This window comes from Maylandia zebra, linkage group LG6, assembly GCF_041146795.1.
Source record: "Maylandia zebra isolate NMK-2024a linkage group LG6, Mzebra_GT3a, whole genome shotgun sequence".
NCBI classification, from domain to species: Eukaryota; Metazoa; Chordata; class Actinopteri; order Cichliformes; family Cichlidae; genus Maylandia; species Maylandia zebra.
Window position 1 is genome coordinate 44,435,521 of NC_135172.1, and position 20,000 is coordinate 44,455,520.

The 20,000-nt window shown below is 45.9% G+C and overlaps 2 protein-coding genes across 10 annotated transcripts in view; one reads left to right on the forward strand and one right to left on the reverse strand.

Annotated features, from left to right (window-relative positions):
* Positions 1–19,606, forward strand: part of LOC101487495 (sodium/calcium exchanger 1) — a 30,123-nt gene extending 10,517 nt beyond the window's left edge. For 4 of the 8 annotated variants that reach the window (XM_014413023.3, XM_014413024.3, XM_014413026.3 and 1 more), the window contains exons 3-11: positions 3,607–3,713; positions 5,802–5,822; positions 5,953–5,970; positions 6,062–6,076; positions 9,202–9,270; positions 11,042–11,169; positions 15,310–15,409; positions 15,537–15,803; positions 17,662–19,606. In XM_014413023.3, the coding sequence (XP_014268509.2) occupies positions 3,607–3,713; positions 5,802–5,822; positions 5,953–5,970; positions 6,062–6,076; positions 9,202–9,270; positions 11,042–11,169; positions 15,310–15,409; positions 15,537–15,803; positions 17,662–18,038 (1,102 nt within the window). In that variant the 3' untranslated portion in view covers positions 18,039–19,606. Of the gene's footprint in view, positions 1–3,606; positions 3,714–3,952; positions 4,057–5,801; positions 5,823–5,952; positions 5,971–6,061; positions 6,077–9,201; positions 9,271–11,041; positions 11,170–15,309; positions 15,410–15,536; positions 15,804–17,661 lie in introns of all 8 variants that reach the window. The other 4 variants (XM_014413027.3, XM_076885422.1, XM_014413028.4 and 1 more) reach the window with 4 other exon arrangements.
* A 140-nt stretch (positions 19,607–19,746) lies between these two features.
* The window catches only part of LOC101487202 (phosphofurin acidic cluster sorting protein 1), a 30,501-nt gene continuing 30,247 nt past the window's right edge, over positions 19,747–20,000 (reverse strand). For both annotated transcript variants that reach the window (XM_023155002.3, XM_014413029.3), the window contains exon 24: positions 19,747–20,000. This exon is cut by the window's right edge and continues 767 nt beyond it. The gene's annotated coding sequence lies outside the window, so the exon portion shown is untranslated.

The following is a 20,000-nucleotide window of genomic DNA, read 5'->3' on the forward strand; positions in this document are numbered from 1 at the left end:
TCAAAAGTAATTAATTACTTAGTTACTTTTTAAAAACACGATTTACAACCTGAAGAGGTGATAAAGCGATAGATCTTTCAGCCCAATTCTACTTTTTCTACATAATCCATCATATTAAATGTAATCAAATGGAAAAGTCTCTTTTTAAAACTTGTTTTATTAGTTTTAATCTTTTAACTTTATGCATCAAGCAAAAATTTAATTATATGCAACATTCACTGACTGGAAGAAATTAGTTTAACATTTAAACCTATTTTCTGCACATTCCAGCACATAAAATAAAATATTTTTTGTGTTTACACTCAGTCTTTCAAATAGATGCAAGTAAAACACAGCAGAAAATAAATAAAGTCAAAGACTCAGCGGTCCTGTTGCTCTATTTTCACCTGTAAAGCAGGAGTGGGGTAGGCGGAGGGTTACCCTGGTGCAGGTGTGCCGCGGTCAGTGGAAGAATCCGTGAGTTTCTCTGTGAGTTTCCCATTACGTCGTAGCTACTCGGTGCTTGTTGGAAGTTTAGGGGTTTTTTCGCTGTAAAAAGAAGTTTTCTTCCCACGCACGATGGACACTAATGTTTTTGTCACTTTTTATGGAATCAAACTCAAAGTAAGGTCAGTACTTCCACGCTTTAAACGCTGCACGCTCATACTCTCTCTGCACTCGATATGTGATCCATTGTTGATCTGCACACAGCTGTTGTCACTAACGTCGCACTCGCTTACGTCACTGTCATGAGACACTCGCAAAAAGTCACGGTTTTAGTAACGCAGTAACGCAGCGTTCCTACGGGAAAGTAATGGTAATCTAATTACCGTTTTTGCAATAGTAATCCCTTACTTTACTCGTTACCTGAAAAAGTAATCAGATTACAGTTACTGCCCATCTCTGCTCCTGATTGGGTGGGCTCAGTGAAACTAGGCCTTCTGTCATTGGCCAGACTCTCCTGTAATTATAAAACATAAAGTTTCAGTTAAGTCACAGAAAAAGCTTTTTTCTCATTAAGGACGTTTGTGAAATAAATAAAAATCTGACGTTTGTGTCGTAGACGGCAACACAACTTTCAGTGTTTTCTGTCACGTTGGTGCAGCGTGAATGAGCGTGGCAGGAAATGTATTCAAATACAGCCAACAATTTATGCCCTCCTTCACATTTTCCAAAGCCATCCAGGGGCCCGATTGTTTGACAGCCCTGGTGTAAGGTGTCTGTCGCTGCCAGTCAAAGCAGTCTGTGACATCATGGCGGTGTGTGGTCGGATGCCGGATCAGTGAAAGTGTGATGATTTGAAACGTAACAGCTGCTGCAGGTGTGCACACCTGCATCCTGCATGGCAGCGGCTCGCTGAGGGGGCGGCCTGCAGCTGCCTGCTGCTGCCTGCTGCTGCCTGTAGCTGCCTGTAGCTGCCTGCTGCACGGATGCTGGATGTTCGCTCGTGTTTCCATCTTTTCTCAGGCGGCTGGAGGTGTGGGGGATTTTCAGTGTGTCAGATGTCTTCTGTCTGCTGTGCGGAGCAGATAAACACCACGCTGCTCTCTTCCTTATTAGGCCAGCCCGCGTTCAGGCAGCAGCACCTCGTCCCTGCTCTTCGTCGCAGCATCAGCCCATAAAGCAGACACATCACTGCAGCTTGTTCCTGTCATGGCCGACGACGGGGGAGGTCGCTGCTGGCCGGCGGCCACGTCTGCAGACTCGGTGTACTTTTTATCTCGTTTCTCCTTCCTCCACAGAAACCCTCTGCAGTGATAAAAAGCTGACTTACGTAGAGTTTATATGTAATCTCTGATTTTTATAGAGGCAGTAAATCACACAGACCTCTGCAGCTCGGAGAGCGTTTCCATTTGTAGCTCCTCGGTGCATTCACGCTCTGTCACTGCAACGAAGCAGCTTTCAAGATTTTACAACCCAGATGCACAAAACTCAGGATGCTTATTTTATTTACAATAAAACACAGACAACGAATCAAAGCTTTAAACTGACAACATTTTCCATTGTTAGAAAAATATGAGGTCATTTTGAATTTCATGGCAACAACTTTAAAAAAATTCTGCAAAAAGAGAAACAGGTGAAGGAAGAGGACGCGCGATCACAGCATCAAACCGCCGTCTTAGAGAGGCAGAGGGTCGCCGACCTGCGAAGTCAGCGTCTGTGAGCAGCTCAGCGTGTCTTCCATACATACAAGTTACAGCTCCAAAGCTCCTTTAAAACTGATCTGAGGTCAGACCCAACCAAACATCAGCCTGCAGCTCTGATGGGGGCGTGTCAGTGCCTGTGCACCTCATGATGGAGCAAGACGATGCTAAACCCGCAGTTTAGATTTGCTGTCCTGCTTTAAAACTGATCTCAGAACAGCTCATTTTGTCAGCTTTAACGTGTGACGTGTTTCTGTGTTTGATAAAATGAGTTTATGAGCTTCTGTTTTCAGTCCTGTTTACACAGAGACCTCACATTTACACAGTTAATATCTGAGGACGCGCCGTGGACGTCCGAGTCTCTGCGCGTTCTTTGGTTTACGGCAAAGCTGTGAGTGTGGTTGTAGCTTTACGGCAGAGAGTCTCGGCCGGGCGGGTTCAGTTAGTGTCCATGTTTGTCCCGTCCTTTCCTGTCCAGCTGTCCTTCCAGCTGTTTCCTTCTGATGGGACTTTTTAGAGTCTTGTGTTCCTGCTATAGGGAACAGAAGGTGCTCCTCTGGTGCTGTGAGATTTACCTCCACCTGAGAATCACCTGGGCACTCCTTCCATGGTAACATGGTCGATCTGTAACCAGCACTAAATATACTCGAGGTGGAAACAAACAGACGAGTATTAAAATGAGCAGCAGTAACTGTAATCTGCATTATCAGGTTCTTTAAAGATGACTTAAAAGTTAAATAATAATGAGTGAGATCTAAGTCATCCTCGCTGATCCCAAACAACCTTCTGTCTTTGCAGATAACTTTGATGATGATTTACACTTTACTGGTTTTAAATCAGCTCTTTTGTCTGTGAGTTCTTTGATTGCTTTTATTTTATTTACAGATTCTTTGGATGAATAAAACTGAAACTCAAACATCCACAAAGCTGAAAGTGTCCTGAAACTGTGACACCAAACAAACCGTGTCCTTGGATCACTGAGAAAGCCCCAAAGCATCAATCTGCTCACATTAAATAAACATGGGAGTGGATGCAGTTTCCATTCACACACACACACGGCCTGCTGTAGCCTCCAGCTCCGCCTCCAACACCGAACAAACAAACTGTGTCATCATGAGATCTCCTCGCCGTCCTCTTGTCTTCTCTGTTTCACATGAAATTCAGAAATGACTGACTCTCTTCTGTGCGTCCTCACACTCCTAACTCTGCTGCCTCACCTGAACAACTCAGATTTGATTTCCTGGAGTCATAAATATTAAGCATAGTACTGGCCTGGTTTAGGGTTGGAGCTCAGAGAGCTGCGCACATAACGTTCGTACGAAGCGGTGCCGGCGAACAGAAACACGAGGTCACGCGGTGTGTGTGTGTGTGTAAATGTCGGCGGTGTCTCCCTCTGCCCGCCGTGTTTCTCCTTTTGCGGTGTCTCGGGCTTCTGCACGCTTCTCCTTCTGCAAACTCTCTTTCCGGCTTTTCTCTGTTTCAGCAAAACCATTCGGATAAATATAATCGATGACGAAGAGTACGAGAAGAACAAGAACTTCTTCCTGGAGATCGGAGAGCCTCGGCTGCTGGAGATGAGTGAGAGGAAAGGTGGGGGGGTGTCGCCTTCCTGTACCCTGACCCCTTCTATATCACTGATAACCTTTGACCTCAGTCAGCCCTGTTGATGTGGTGTTTAATGTCATAACGAGTGCGGGGAAGTTTGAGTTGAGCTCATCCTTTAATAATCTGAGCTAATCATGTTTTTGCATCCCAGCAGGCAGACAAGGTGTCTGTGTTTGTGTGAACTAATGCATGACCCTTGACCTCTGACCCCCCTCCCCCCACAGGAAGATCATAGCCATTAAAATAATCGATCACGAGGAGTATGATAAGAATGCCAGCTTCTACGTAGAGCTGCAGGAGCCGTACTGGAACAGGAGGAGATGGACAGGTGTGGACGGGCACCTTAACCTCTGACGACCTCTGACCTGTCCTCCTTTGCCTGTCTTTGTGGAGTTTGTCTTTGCTGCTGTCACTCCTTTGCCCTCAGCTGGCGTCCTATTGGTCCAGACTGAATTATCAGTGCTGAGAGGTGCTAGGACAGTTTGAGTCAACTTTATCGATACATAAGGCGACAACAAAATCAAGGCGTTGATTCTTTTCTCCGGGTTCATAGAAATCTTCACACAGTATTGTTGCCGTTCACTCAGACGTTTATGGCGAACACCCGGTGTCGCTTTTTCTTCTCGTCAGGTTTGTGATGTGAAGGCACGTGTAACCAGGTCACCTGTGGCGTTTAACAGCTCTTGGATGGCCCCGCCCCTCCCTGAGCCTGGTTCTGCTAAATAAATAAACTCCTTTGGACTAAATTGAATAACATGAACAAATAATGGAAAGAATTTTCATGTGATTAAATTGCTTTATTTTAGCATTATGCAATGCTGTTATTATAACTTAATGGAGTTGGATCAACTTATTTACTGCAGTTGAGTCTAACTTAATTTATTTAAGTTGATCCAACCCATGAAAATGATGTTAGTCTGAAAAAAATGCCTAATGCTGACAGAAAGCCATTTATTAATGTGGAAATCCTTTTCATTAAGTTCATTTAAAGACTTAATTTTTTAGAGTGTTCAACAAATTCTAGACCAGGGGTGTCCAACTCCAGGCCTCGAGGGCCACTTAACGTAAAAACACTTTTACCATGGTTACCGGGGCCTATCCGGACGTGATAGGGCGAGAGGCGGGGCAAACCCTGGATAGGTCACCATTCTGTCGCAGGGCTAACACAGAGAGACAGACAACCATTTGCACTCACAGGTAATTTAGAAACACCAACTAACCTAACTTTTCAGTTGTGGGAGGAAGTCAGAGTACCCACTGCAAACTCGGCCAGATTGTGGATTTGACCACAGGACCTTCTTGCTGTGAGGCAACAGTGGTAACCGCTGTGCCACTGAGCTGTCAATCCAGGCTTAAAAGCAGCAGGAAGGTTCTGATCACAAGGCTCGATACACAACTTTCTGCACGTTTTTGTCTCTGACAGGTTAAACCACAATAAAGAGCGATAGCATACACGTCGTCTGTGTGGTCGTCTGCCTCTTATAACTCCAGTGATTTTCCCGTGGTCTCAAATCTTTGGAATTATGGTCACCACAGAAACAGGAAGTTATTTTGTTCAGATTACCAGTTTGAATCTTTTAAACGTAACAACCGCCCACTTTCATTTCCCTGAGTGTACTGAGGCAGCCTGGGTGTTTCACTGGGTTTTCAGGTGGTTTTTGTGGAGTTTGTGTCTTCGCCCAGTTCGCCTCACTAGAACATGCTAGTTCGTCTTATCTTAGTCCCGGAGAGGCTAGGAGAGAGATTCTCGCTTCCTTGTTGGTCCAGGTGTGGACAGATGCGGATGTGTCCGGTCAAGCTGTGATGCTGGCAGGTTGGGGAGGACGGGTCAGGTCCATTCAGCCTGGACTCTCATATGAAACCTGCACGTGTCCGTGTTAATCGCACACTTTAAATTTGTGTTAGATGTAACAGTAAACTAACAGCTGACCACCGCTCGAACCGTCGTTGGCGTCACGTTTGTCACGCGTTCGTTCAGCAGCATGAAGTCCAGATTGAGGACAGGTGTGTCAAACAGAGACCTTCTGATGTCACTTCTGCTTCATGTCTCTCTCGTCTCTTTCTTCTCTTCAGCTGTGTTGCTTCAGGAAGTCGGTAAGCCGCTTTCTTTGTCCCCTTCCTGTCTGCAAACTGTTTATGTGTGTCGCTTTCATGATTTCTAAGAATTGCCACAAAACCAAATGACTAACTCTGACTTCCTGTTTCGTACTTGCTGTCCTTTCAGGTGGATTCATTAAGACAGGTAGGTGAAAGCCAGCAGTGAGACGATATCTGACATGTGAGCATTCACTGTATGTGTGTGTTAATTTGTGCTTTTTGTGACTTTTTGATAGACAAACAGCTGTATGGTAAGACACCTGTCAGTGGTGTAAATGTTGGCTTTCAAAGTGTGTCAACAATTAAAGCAACGTGTACGATGGTAGCGGCGTCTTGTAAGCTCTTCACGTGACTCTCATTCATCACCTTTAAACGTCGGGCGCCTGAGACGAAGCCCCGAATCTCAGATTTACAAACAGACCAAAGCCCGTTCCCGCTGCTCCACCAGGCCCGAGAAGCGTTTGTGTTTCACTGTGGTCACCAACGTGCGACGGGTGATTGGCATATCCCGCGTAGAGCTGGTCATGTGACTGCATGCGTCCTGAACGCCGCCACAGAGTGGACCTAGCTACAGCGGCTTGCAAAAGTATTCGGCCCCCTTGAACTTTTCCACATTTTGTCACATTACAGCCACAAACATGAATCAATGTTATTGGAATTCCAGGTGAAAGACCAACACAAAGTGGTGCACACGTGAGAAGTGGAACGAAAATCATACATGACTCCAGACATTTTTTACAAATAAATAACTGAAAAGTGGCTTCAGAATTGGAGTCCATCTTTTACGTACAGGCTATGCTCAGCATTTGAAATGCCCTGACCCGTTCTGTGCGTCATCGTGATCACAGATGAAACAGCACCAGCGCACCTCTTGTTATGTTTTCTTTCAGGGCATCACGCAGGGGAAGAAGCTCAGGGTAATTTAAACATGGCGTCCATCGGCACGCTGCAACACCATCATTCCTGTTATTTCGCCGAGCCACAGAGCGTCTCAACTTTAATGAAGTTGGTGGAAATAGAAGAGAAATTATAGTAAATAACATTTTAAGTCAAACACATCAGCGAGTATTTAAAAAATCATCATCCCAAAGCAGCTGGAAGAGCAGGTGTGACTGTCAGGCCGGCTGTTTCCAGACTTCCGGCTGAGCGTGAGACATGCTCTCAGTGCAGAACGAGCAGTTTCCTGATGCAAAGCGATGTTTTGGTCCATTCACAAGCTTTCCCTGAACCTAACCATGCAGGTTTTTAGTTCCTGAAGCTAATGAGTGAGGGATAACAGGAGGAACCCGATGTCAGGACTTATCTTTCACATAAGGATTAGACACAGGCAGCGTCAGACACAGTGGGATGAGAGGGCAATGGCTGTTTGCTAAATGAGAGCCTGTCTTTGGTATTGTGTCCTAGCTGAGACACAATACAGATGAAAACATCTGGAAAGACATTCATTCAGTTCTGTGAAGGCGTGACCTCCGTGGTTCCTGCAGGAACGATCCCATTCAGCTTTCCCTCAAACAGCGATCCTCTCTGGGGTCATTTACACTCATCCGCCTCAAACTCCCAGAGTTCATTTCACCATCCAATCGCCAAGCTTGAAATTCTGTGACGTGAGCTCCCGACAACTTCAGGCTCCGTCTCTGTGTCAGTCTGAACCATCAGCTGCTTCTCCAAGGCAGCGATGACAGACGTTTAAAGAAGGACTTAAACCTGGGAGATGATGGGAAACCTGCAGGAAACGGCGGCTTTGCACCTCACCACTTTGACAACACGTGTGCTCCTCACAGCTTGTGATTGGCAGAAATTTCTCTAAGATCCATTAACCTTTGATCAAACGCTTCCCCGAGGAACCTTCAGAGTGTCCAACATGAAATCTGAGCAGAAACTGTCTCAGACTCGCTCACAGCAAAACCTGGCCTTCGAATTTCTAACTACTGTAGTTACTTCTAGTTACTGTAACAACCCAAAAACCTCGCTGCCATTAACTAACCTTATGACTCCGCCCTCTTATCTAAATATGGTCACACAAAAACCAATCAGGCGGCCGATGCTGATGTCACCATTTCTACAGTGTACAGACAACACGTGAGCTTTAGAGCCTGTTATTGTGCCAAAAAATCACCTGTTTTGAGCCAATCAGTGAAGAGAAGACTCTTTCCTGACTAGGAAACATCTGGAGGTTTCCGGAAGCCTTAAAATTGTGAGACAAGGAAGGTTATTTCTAACCAAACTGAGCATGCTCAGATACGCACAAACAGGTCCTCAGCGCTCTGAGATGCTGAACCGTCAGTGTGATCATTAATGTGAATGTTTGAAGGTAAGACCTTCAGAATAAAAGAGGGATCATTTAATCAGACTCTCTGCAGGTTCTCACAAACGTTTACTAAAAAAGTCTTAAACAGCATTAAATTAAATCTCAGACTCAATTCAATTTTATTTATATAGCGCCAAATCACAACAAAAGTCGCCTCAAGGCGCTTCATAGATACAGAGAAAAACCCAACAATCATATGACCCCCTATGAACAAGCACTTTGGCGAAAGTGGGAAGGAAAAACTCCCTTTAACAGGAAGAAACCTCCAGCAGAACCAGGCTCAGGGACGTCATTTTATTACTGTTATTATTATTTCAGTTCAGAGAGCAGCACAGCTCATCAATATTTTAAAAACATCAAATAATACTGCCGTCAGCAGACAGGATTTGTTTTCACTCCTCGCTGCTTCCTGTTAGCGTCACATGACCTCTGTAACTGTCCGTTAGTCTAACGCTCAACCCTCCACCTGAATGCCCACCTGAGGAGGAGCTGCAGGTGTGAGCGTCAGTGTTCTGCTCGTGTAAGCAGAGTGGGTGTAACCCCGCCCCCCGGCATGTGCTGATGGTAAAGCACACCCTTTATATTGCTCAGCACAGCCAGCCTAGGCGAACACTGCTACGATGCTAGCCCCATGGTGCGATCATAGACTGTGTACAAAAGAAGTAAGCCTGTCACTGTTCACGTGCTCACAGCTGCAAAATGCCGTTTGTGGACCGAGCGCACAGTTACCATCCAGTAAAATTAAGTCTCCACATCTCCCACATGAGCCGAGGTAGAGAGACATCAAGCTAACCTTTTAACTAACCTGCACTGGTTGAATGATAACTAACCTTCGTTAATGAAAAGCATCACAGGAACATAAATCCAGATTGAACAGCAAACACACACGTTTCATCCCGATTTTTGAAGTCTATTACTAAACAAAAACACCTCTGACATTTCACAGACTTACAGATTCTGTCCCTCTGAACAGACGCACATTAAACACACAAGCCGTCAGCTTGGTGCTGGATACAGGCTGTGATGATTCAGCCCTGTTCTGGTTTCAGTTTCTGTTCACCTGTTCAGGCAGAGACATCTACAGGAAGGTCCAGGGACGAGAGCACCCCGTCCCCTCCAACATCATCAGCATCGCAGGTTTGCCCATCATCTATCTTTTACTGTGCTAACTTTTATCACAGTGTCAAACGAACCATTATGATCATTTATTTTCGTAGCTCTGATCAGGACAGGCAACGCTCATATGTACACAGGTATCAATGAGAGCTGAGCTTTGAGAAAACTCGTGTTATTGATTGTGGGCTTTTGACTGGCCAACATTTCTTCACTGTCAGGGTTTAGACGTCTTCTTGGGAAATCTTTAGTGAGAACTGAGAGCAATTCAACCATCTCTCTCAAAAAACGACTCAACCCCATTAGAAATAAAGTGACAGATATTGGCTTCTGTATCAAGAATAGGCATATTTATAAATAGCTGCTCTCTCACATAATAAGGTAAATGAATCTTAATACACTCAACAAAAATATAAACGCAACACTTTTGTTTTTGCTCCCATTCCCCATGGGATGGACGTAGAGACCTAAAATTCATTCCAGATACACAATATAACCATCCCTCCCAAACAGTGGTCACAAATCAGTCCAAATGTGTGGTAGTGGGCACATCTGCTATATTGAGATAATCCATCCCACCTCACAGGTGTGCCACATCAGGATGCTGATCTGACATCATAAGTAGTGCACAGGTGTACCTCAGACTGCCCACAACAAAAGGCCACCCTGGAATGTGCAGTTTTTTGCGCTATTGGGGGTCTGGGGACCCAGAACCGGTCAGTATCTGGTGTGACCACCATTTGCCTCATGCAGTGCAACACATCGTCGCATGGAGTCTATCAGATTGTCAATTGTGACCTGTGGAATGTTGGTCCACTCCACTTCAATGGCTGTGCGAGGTTGTTGGATATTCGTGGGAACTGGTACACGCTGTCGTATACGCCGGTCAAGCACATCCCGAACATGCTCAATGGGTGACATGTCCGGTGAGTATGCTGGCCATGCAAGAACTGGGACATTCTCAGCTGCCATCTGCCCTGAACAATGTGAACCATGATTCATCCGTGAAGCGCACACCTCTCCAACGTGCCAGACGCCATCGAATGTGAGCATTTGCCCACACAAGTCTGTTACGGCGACGAGCTGGAGTCAGGTCAAGACCCCGATGAGGACGACGGGCATGCAGTTGAGCGTCCCTGAGACGGTTTCTGACAGTTTGTGCAGAAATTGTTTGGTTGTGCAAACCAATTGTTCCAGCAGCTGTCTGGGTGGCTGGTCTCAGACGATCTTGGAGGTGAACCTGCTGGATGTGGAGGTCCTGGGCTGGTGTGGTTACACGAGGTCTGCGGTTGTGAGGCCGGTTGGATGTGCTGCCATATTCTCTGAAACGCCTGTGGAGACGGCTTATGGTTGAGAAATGAACATTCAATGCACGGGCGACAGATCTGGTTGACATTCCTGCTGTCAGCATGCCAATTGCACGCTCCCTCATTGCTTGTGGCATCTGTGGCATTTTGCTGTGAGACAAAACTGCACATTCCAGGGTGGCCTTTTGTTGTGGGCAGTCTGAGGTACACCTGTGCACTACTCATGATGTCAGATCAGCATCCTGATGTGGCACACCTGTGAGGTGGGATGGATTATCTCAATATAGCAGATGTGCCCACTACCACACATTTGGACTGATTTGTGACCACTGTTTGGGAGGGATGGTTATATTGTGTATCTGGAATGAATTTTAGGTCTCTACGTCCATCCCATGGGGAATGGGAGCAGTAACAAAGGTGTTGCGTTTATATTTTTGTTGAGTGTATTTTTGTTGACTCTACAACCTAATGTTTCCTCTCTGATTCAGAGGACGGGGCTGAGGAGCCTTTGACAAAGAAAGAAGAAGAAGAGCGGAGGATTGCAGAGATGGGCAGGCCAATGCTGGGCGAACACGTCAAACTGGAGGTGATCATCGAGGAGTCGTATGAGTTCAAGGTAGGAGACGTTTCTCTTGGGTTAGTGTGAAATATGTAAGCCCCTTTCAGACGAAACTGTTCTGAGGAGCTCTGATGGCCACTCTGCATCAGAGAGCACCAAGAGATAGAATAGAATAGAATAGAATAGAATAGCCTTTATTGTCATTGTACAGAGTACAACGAAATTGGAGTGCCACTCCCTTGGTGCAAGTTTCAATAATAAATATAAATGTAAAATATAAAAAGTACAAAAAAAACAATCGTAAGTACTCAAACAATAGTATGTACAATATATACAGGATAGCAGCATTAATATGATGACAGTATGAATAGCAGCATAATATAATGACAGTGACTGTATGGTATAGGTTCAATTGTTTTTGTGCTTATTTACTACGGTGATAGCTCTGGGAAAGAAGCTATCCCTGAATCTGTTTGTCCTGGTTTTATGTGACCTGTACCGTCGGCCTGACGGTAATAGTTCAAACAGTTGGTTGCTGGGGTGAGAGTGGTCCTTGATGATATTGCCAGCTCTGCTGAGGTACCGAGAGTTTGCAGTGACCTCCAGGCTGGGCAGAGAGCAGCCAGTGATCTTCTGGGCTGTGTTGATGACCCTCTGCAGTACTTTCCTGTCTGCAGCTGAGCACCCTGCATACCATGTTGTTATGCCGTACGTTAGGATGCTCTCTATGGTGGCTCTGTAAAATGTCACCAGCAGCCTCTCCTCCAGGTTGTTCCTCCTGAGCACTCTCAGAAAGTGGAGATGGTGCTGGGCCTTTTTAACCACCGCCGTAGTATTTGCAGTCCAGGAGAGGTCATCAGATATCTGCACGCCCAGAAACCTCATGGACTGTACCCTCTCCACACAGCTCCCGTGAATGTAAAGTGGGGCCGGGTCTGCTCTGCCCTTCCTGAAGTCCAAGATAAGTTCTTTAGTTTTCGTGGTGTTCAGTTGGAGGTTGTTAACTGAACACCACTCAGTCAGTCTGTTGACCTCATCTCTGTAGTCCGACTCCTCCCCCCTTGAGATGAGTCCAACCACTGTGGTGTCATCCGCGAACTTTATGATGGTGTTTGAGAGATGGGTAGGGGAGCAGTCGGATGTGTAGAGCGTAAACAGGAGGGGACTCAAAACACATCCTTGTGGAGACCCGGTGCTGAGTGTGATGGTGCTGGACCGGTGGGGGCCGAGTCTGACAGACTGTGGTCTATTTGTCAGGAAGTCCTTGATCCAGAGGCAGATGGGGGTGGAGAGTCCCAGGTGAGACAGTTTCTGGACCAGGATCTCTGGGATGATATGATTGAATGCTGAGCTGAAGTCCAGAAAGAGCATTCTCACATAGCTTCCTCGGTGCTCCAGGTGACTCAGCGCAGTGTGGAGCGCTATGGTGATAGCGTCCTCGGTGGATCGATTTGTCCTGTAGGCAAATTGGTGGGGGTCCAGAGTGGGAGGCAGACCGGCCCTGATGTGCTGACAGACCAGTCTCTCAAAGCACTTCATCACTACAGGCGTAAGTGCAACAGGCCTGTAGTCATTTGGGCTGACCACAGCTGTCTTCTTGGCGATGGGGATGATGGTGGAGGTTTTGAGGCAGGGCGGGACGGTGTTTGATGACAAGGAAAGGTTGAAGATTTTAGTGAAGACTCCGGTCAGTTCGTCAGCACATGCTCTGAGAACCTTTCCATGTATTCCATCAGGACCTGCCGCCTTCCTGGGATTCACTGACCTTAGAACACACCTCACTTGGTGCTCCCTAAGTGTTAGTGTGCCAGTGCTGGGGGCGGGTGGAAGTGGTGTGGCAGCTGAGGGCTTGGTCGTCTCAAAGCGGGCGAAGAAACGGTTTAGATCCTCAGCCAGTGAGGCATCAGTCCTAGATGTTGCCTGGTTATTGCTTCTGTAGTTGGTAATGTGATTGATCCCTTGCCACATTTTTCTGGGGTCGTTGTCAGCAAAGTGATCTTCAATCCTCCTCCTATAGGCAGCCTTAGCTTTCCTGATGCCTCTACTCAGGTCTGCCCTGGCCGCCCTATACGCAGCCCTGTCCCCTGACTTGAAGGCAGTGTTGCGGCTTTTTAGGAGGGATTGCACTTCGCTATTCATCCAGGGTTTTTGATTTGGAAACACCCTGACCCTTTTGTTGACGGTGACATTGTCAACACAGTTCCTGATGTACGAGAGTACAGTGTTCGTGTACTCCTGCAGGTTGTGGCTGGAGAATAAATCCCATACAGTTGTTGAGAAGCAGTCCTGCAGTTGAGAAAGGGCTCCTTCAGGCCAGGTTTTTATTGTCTTTGTCTGGGGCTTTGTTTTTCTCAGCAGGGGGGTGTAGGTGGGGGTGAGGGACATGCAGAGGTGGTCAGATCCAGCCAGGTGGGGGAGGGGTGTCGCTCTGCAAGCATGCCTGATGTTTGAATAGACATGGTCCAAAGTGTGTTCTCCTCTCGTAGCAAAGTCCACAAACTGGACAAATTTAGGAAGCACAGTCTTTAGGCACGCTTTGTTAAAGTCGCCGGCGACAATAAAAACCCCATCGGGGTGGGCAAGCTGTTGTTTGTTTATGGTGTTGAGCAAGAGGCTGAGAGCCGTGCTAACGTTAGCATCCGGCGGTATATAAACAGCTATCACAATAACTACTGTAAACTCCCTCGGGATGTAAAAAGGTCTGCACGAGACTGCCAGAACCTCCAAATCAGGAGAACAGTGTGTGAATGATCCTGCTGTTACAGCACCACTCGTTATGCACGTAAACACATAGCCCCCCTCCTCTGCTTTTACCTGAGTTGCTGTTTCTGTCATGCCGGTGTAGCGTGCGGCCTGCTAACTCGACTGCAGCGTCGGGAATCAGCGGGTGAAGCCACGTCTCCGTAATAAGAATAATGCTGCAGTTACGTGCAAAGCTTGTGTTGGCTATCTGTAGCTCCAATTTGTCAAGTTTGTGGGTGATGGATCTGGCGTTCGATAGGATCAACCAGGACTTTGTTGTTTGTACCACTAACAAAACAACAAAATCCTCAAATGTTCAGCGCTAACTGTTTTTAACATAACTAATTGAAAGAGAGTACCATGACCCCAAAAACTGAATTCTAAGGACTTTCCCACATAGTTCCTGCAATGTGGGCACACATAAAAAAGGAGACTTCCTCTAACAGTGATTAGAAAAAGGTCCTTTAGTCTGAACTAGCCTGACGAGTCGGATCTAAAGGACACTCCAAAACTCTCTCATAGATTAACGGATAGTTCAGAAATCCACCTGCCAACATCAAGGAAGTCCAATCCCTACACTGTCTTTACATTTTATACATCACTCCTACCACATAGCATGTTGGACTGTGACCTGAAAGACTAGTATGTTGACTTTGTTCCCTTTGAAGTCGAGCTGATGGCTTTACCTTCAGAGTTACTGAACGGACATTTAGTTGCATCATTAAACCAGGAGGAACGTGAATAGCTGGAGCATCTGGCATTTCTAGCCTTTTATGTGGGATTTTTCATCAGTATGTCCTACATAAATGGCTAAATGGTCAAATGCATATAAGAGATTTTCTTTGAAACCTAATGGCATCTGGTTTGTGAAGCTATACTTGTTAAGCTTAAGGTTCTGCACCCTGATCTGACACTGTTCACCTGCAACATTCTAGCTAGTGGTGAGTCAGCAAAACGAAGACTTCTTCTTGATATCTGCTTGAAGCGTCTTTAGGCCCTTAAAGGCAGAATATGCTGCCTTGACCGCTGAACAGTGGAGAAACATTCAGAGCTGGAGTTTTATGTCAGATGCAGATGTTCACCACATTCAGACTGGTCTATAAACAGTCCTTAGCCTGAAAGAGTCTGTAATAGAAAGGCACAAGTCGGACTGAGCCTGAAATGATCATGATGGGTTCTTGGTCCTGCTTCCTGTCCGCTCTTCCCTTGCATCATGCTCACAGAAACTGAAGAATTTCCGATAGTGAGAGAACATCTGAAGTAGGCTTTCATCAGCTATCTTCTACACATCAGGCAGTGTGACAGTTTCAGACTGAACTTCAGATGCTGTCATCGTTTGAAATGAACGCTGAGAATTCAGCATCAGATAGAAAAAGCTAAAGTGAGGTGGCTGATTTTCAAAATGGTCAGCAGGGCAGTGAAGCTGACATTAGATGTTTCCTGGATGTGTTTCAGAGTACAGTAGATAAACTCATTAAGAAGACCAACCTGGCTCTGCTGATTGGGACCAACAGCTGGAGGGAGCAGTTTGTGGAGGCCATCACGGTCAGCTCAGGTATGAACTAACTCTAACTGTCCTTCTTCAGGTATGAAAACCAACATTAATATAAGCCCTGATTAAGGGCTACCAGTCTGTACCCAAGCCAAGCTTTAAAACTGATTCCTGGCTCTGCTCTCCTCAGGCGATGATGATGAATGTGGAGAGGAGAAGCTGCCCTCTTGTTTTGACTACGTCATGCACTTCCTCACCATTTTTTGGAAGCTTCTGTTCGCCTTCGTTCCTCCTACAGACTACTGGAATGGTTGGGCCTGTTTTGTTGTCTCCATCACTGTCATAGGCATGTTGACGGCAGTGATCGGAGACCTGGCGTCGCATTTCGGCTGCACCGTGGGCCTCAAAGACTCAGTCACCGCTGTGGTGTTCGTCGCTTTGGGCACTTCTGTACCAGGTCTAACACAAACATCTCGTTTTCTTTACTAGGACTTTCAGTCCTTCAGATTTTGTCCAAGGCAAATCCTAATAAAAACATTACAGCAAACAAACAACAGCACATTAAATCAGAACTATCTGTATGAAAACCCCAAAGGTTCTGATTCTGTTCATCTGGACGTTTTCAGTGGGAGAAACGTTTCATCATCATCATCCAGGTGACTTCTTCAGTCTCAGGTTTCCAATCTTATAAACAGTACATTTGCATAATGACTGAAACCAGCCCACTGAGGAACAATGGGCTGGGAGGTCAGCTCCTTAATCTTAATTATGCAAATTCTCATGACCACTGATCAACAACCACTGACCAATGGCCATGAGTCCCATTCACAGAGAGTTGGGGAATGGCTGCAATCACAGCATTGTAAGATGGTGACGGATGTACCCTTAGGCCCCTCCTTTATTCAGAGATGGTCTTTCCCTTTTCACGTAAATGGCCTCCTTGACTCCGCCCTCAAACCAGCGTTCCTCCCTGTCCAGGATGTTATATCCTCATCATTGAAAGAGTGTCCACTGGCCTGTAGGTGTAGATAGTCTGCAGAGTCCTGGCCTGACGAGGTGGCTCTTCTGTGTTGTTGTTTGGTTTCCCCGACGTATAAATCCTGGCACTCCTCCTGCACTTCACAGCGTACACTATGTTACTCTGTTTGTGTCGGGGGACCCGATCCTTGGGGTGGACCAGTTTTTGGCGCAGCGTGTTTTGGGGTTTAAAAGCCACAGAGACCCGGTGTTTAGAAAAAATGCGTCTCAACTGCTCCTGACATGTACGGGATCACTACAGGTTTTCACTTGGGCAGCGGTTGTCCTTCTCTCCTGGATCAGCTGGAGCTTTCTTTAGGCGCCTTCCCAGCTTTGACAAAAGTCCAGCTGGGATAACCACATTTACTCAGGGCCTTCTTGATGTTCTTCTGCCTCCCTGGCTGCTGTGTCAGTGGGGATGGTGTTCCCTCTGTGTTGTAGCGTCCTGATAACGCCCAGTTTGTGCTCCAGTAGATGATGAGAGTCAAACCTTAAATACTGATCCGTATGTGTAGGTTTACGGTACACGTCAGCTTGTAGATGTCCTCCATTACTGATGGAAATCTCACAGTCTAAGAAGGCTAACCTGCCACTGTTCATATCCTCCCTGGTGAATCTGATGTGTCGGTCCACCGAGTTAATGTGATCCGTGAATTGTGGTACGTCCTGAGATTTGATTTTCACCCAGGTGTCATCCACATCCAATGGATTGGTGGTGTTCCAGGGTAGGATAGCAAAGCCCTCTTTTCCACTTCCTCCATGTACAAATTGGCCACGATGGGTGAAACTGGGAGCCCATGGCACACCCATGTTTCTGCCTGTAGAACTGACCCTTGTATGTGAAGTAGGTGGAATGAAGACACAGTTCAAACACACACTGTCGATGCTGAGAGCGGTCCTGCTGCTGAGGTTGGGGTCATCCTGTAATCTCTTACGAACTACCTCCAACGCATCCGTGACTGGGATGCAAGTGAAGAGAGATGTAACGTCGTACGAGACCATGGTTTCATCTGCCTCCATGATGACATCTCTCAACTTCTCAACAAAATCCAAAGTGTTCTGGATGTGGTGTTCAGAGCTGCAGGGTTGAAGGTCAAAGCCAGAAACTTAGAGATGTTATAGGTGACTGAGTTGATCATACAGACAATTGGTCTTAAAGGCATAGCCCTTTATGTATCTTCTGTACAGCCAGATGAACAGAATTAATTTTGGGGAATTTCTTTAACTGGATGATTGAGCATGCATCAAGCCCTTTTTATCTCCTCAAACATATCTTCTCTCCACTTTCTCATCATCAGACACCTTTGCCAGTAAGGTGGCAGCCATTCAGGACCAATATGCCGATGCCTCCATTGGAAATGTGACGGGGAGCAACGCCGTCAATGTCTTCCTAGGTATTGGCGTGGCCTGGTCAATCGCTGCTGTCTACCACTACACCCAAGGTCAGGAGTTCAAGGTCAGCCCTGGCACACTGGCCTTCTCCGTCACACTCTTCACCATCTTCGCATTTATCTGCATCGCTGTGCTCATCTACCGCCGCCGACCGGAGATTGGCGGGGAGCTAGGTGGACCCCGTATCCCAAAGATCCTCACCACTTGCTTGTTCTTCAGCCTGTGGTTAATGTACATCGTCTTCTCCTCCCTGGAAGCCTACTGCCATGTAAAGGGCTTCTAACAGTGCCACTCCAGACCCTCTTCAGGACTTTTCTGTTGGATTCTAGGTTGCTGCATATACCAGTGGGCTATTGTCAAACATTTGCTGCATATCTAAAGGTTATAAGAGGGATTGACCTGAATGGATTCGCTGTAGTTCAGTTCACATTCTTCACGATCATGATCATGAACAGGCACATAAAACAAAATAAAATACATTTTAAAAAACATCTTGAATGGGTTGGGGTTACAATCATACTGGGTGGCTTTTTTAAGGGTTTGAATAAAATCTAGTGACTTAGCAGTTTCTATAATTTGTTACTTGTCTGAAAGTTTAGATTGATGAACATTTCAACAGGTTTCTAAAAAGTTTTGTTTGTTCTTTTTTCACCTATCTCTGAATATCGGAGTTCTTTAAGGTTCTACTAAAGGTACAGAAGTTTCTCATGTGACGCCATGTGCACATTGCTCGAGAGCTGTCTGCCACATCAGACGTGATACAACCACTGGTTGCTGTGGGAAAATGTCTATTTCCTGACTGATTTGCAGTGGTTGCTGGTGATTTCTGCCTCTCACTGGGTGAAATTAGATGCAAAAAAAGGTTTGCACCAGAAAACTCAGAGTGATTGCTTTGGTTGCTACCAGGTTGCCATGGGGAAATGTAGTTTTTCACATTTGTCTTCAAATCCTTGCAAATTCCCAGCAACACCCACTGGAAGTTCAGAAAGTTTGCCTTTAAAGTAATAAGACCACGACAACTGCCATCAGCCTCCAGCAACAACTTACAACCAGTGGTTTAATACTGCAGTTTCCCTCACAAACAGATGGTTGCAGCCGCTCTCTAGGCCTGTGTGACCTGAGTACTATTCACCTGATTCTACAGTATCACCATGATCCAAAATGGCAGACAAGTAAGCGTCACATGGTTGGGGTCACATATTTGCAAACCCTCAGTGAGAGGCTCAAAACCTCTTTGATGGCTTTCTAAAGGCTCCGACAGTACCCGATGGACTCTCTTCTGCTGTGAAGGATCCCTGAAGGTTCTAGTGGAACCCTGAGAACTGAAACTGACTGACTCTGGTGTCCATATTGAACTGTTCTCTGGCTGCTGAGCAATGGTGACTACTTTCATTCTCACATACCTCCCAACCATGTAAAAAATCCATCCGAACCTTTCAGCGATGTCTAATGTAAACTATTTAATTTTGACGTGCATGGACTTTAAACCACATCACGAGTAGCCGTGGCGATTAAGGAGAACCGGAGTGACTTTTAGTGTTTTAGGTGACTCAGAGGGTAGTGTTGCACCTACATTAATATCTGCACTGAGTTTGAATAAAGGGAGAGTTTAATCAGAGATGCTGTGAACAGCAGCTGGCTTGAGTTGGACCTGAGCTGCTGCTTCAGTGGAGTCAAACACTGAGGAAATAACGATGTATGCTTGAGTGTGAGTTCCTACACCGATGACAGAAATCTGTTAGCAAAGACAAAATTCTGTCATGTGATTGGCTGCTTGGGTGATGTAAACATTAGTTGTGTCTTCATAATGCAGTGTCTTTGTTTCAAGTATTAAAGTAGAGTGTCAGTAAATCGTTCTCCTCTTTGACTGGATCACAGAAATGTCTGCTCAAATCCAAGGCATCAATTTCATGTCAACAAAGAGCAGAATATTATAAATGATACTACAATATTATACATGTATTATACTAAACGAGGGCTGCGATGTAAACCTGACAGGTGCATCGATAGCTCACAGTTAGGGAGCTAGGTAAGAGAAAAGCAACAATTTCAGGTGTGTTTATTGATATTTTACAAAACCAACGTCCCTGTGAAGGGTTAAAGCTCTACTGTATGACAAACTGCTGACACAAACATCGGAAAAAAACACAAACACCGATGACACAAGGTTAAAGGCTGAGCTTTGAGGACTGTTGGTTCTATATGACCATTAGCTCTCTGAGGAATCAGAATGTGAAACTTTTGG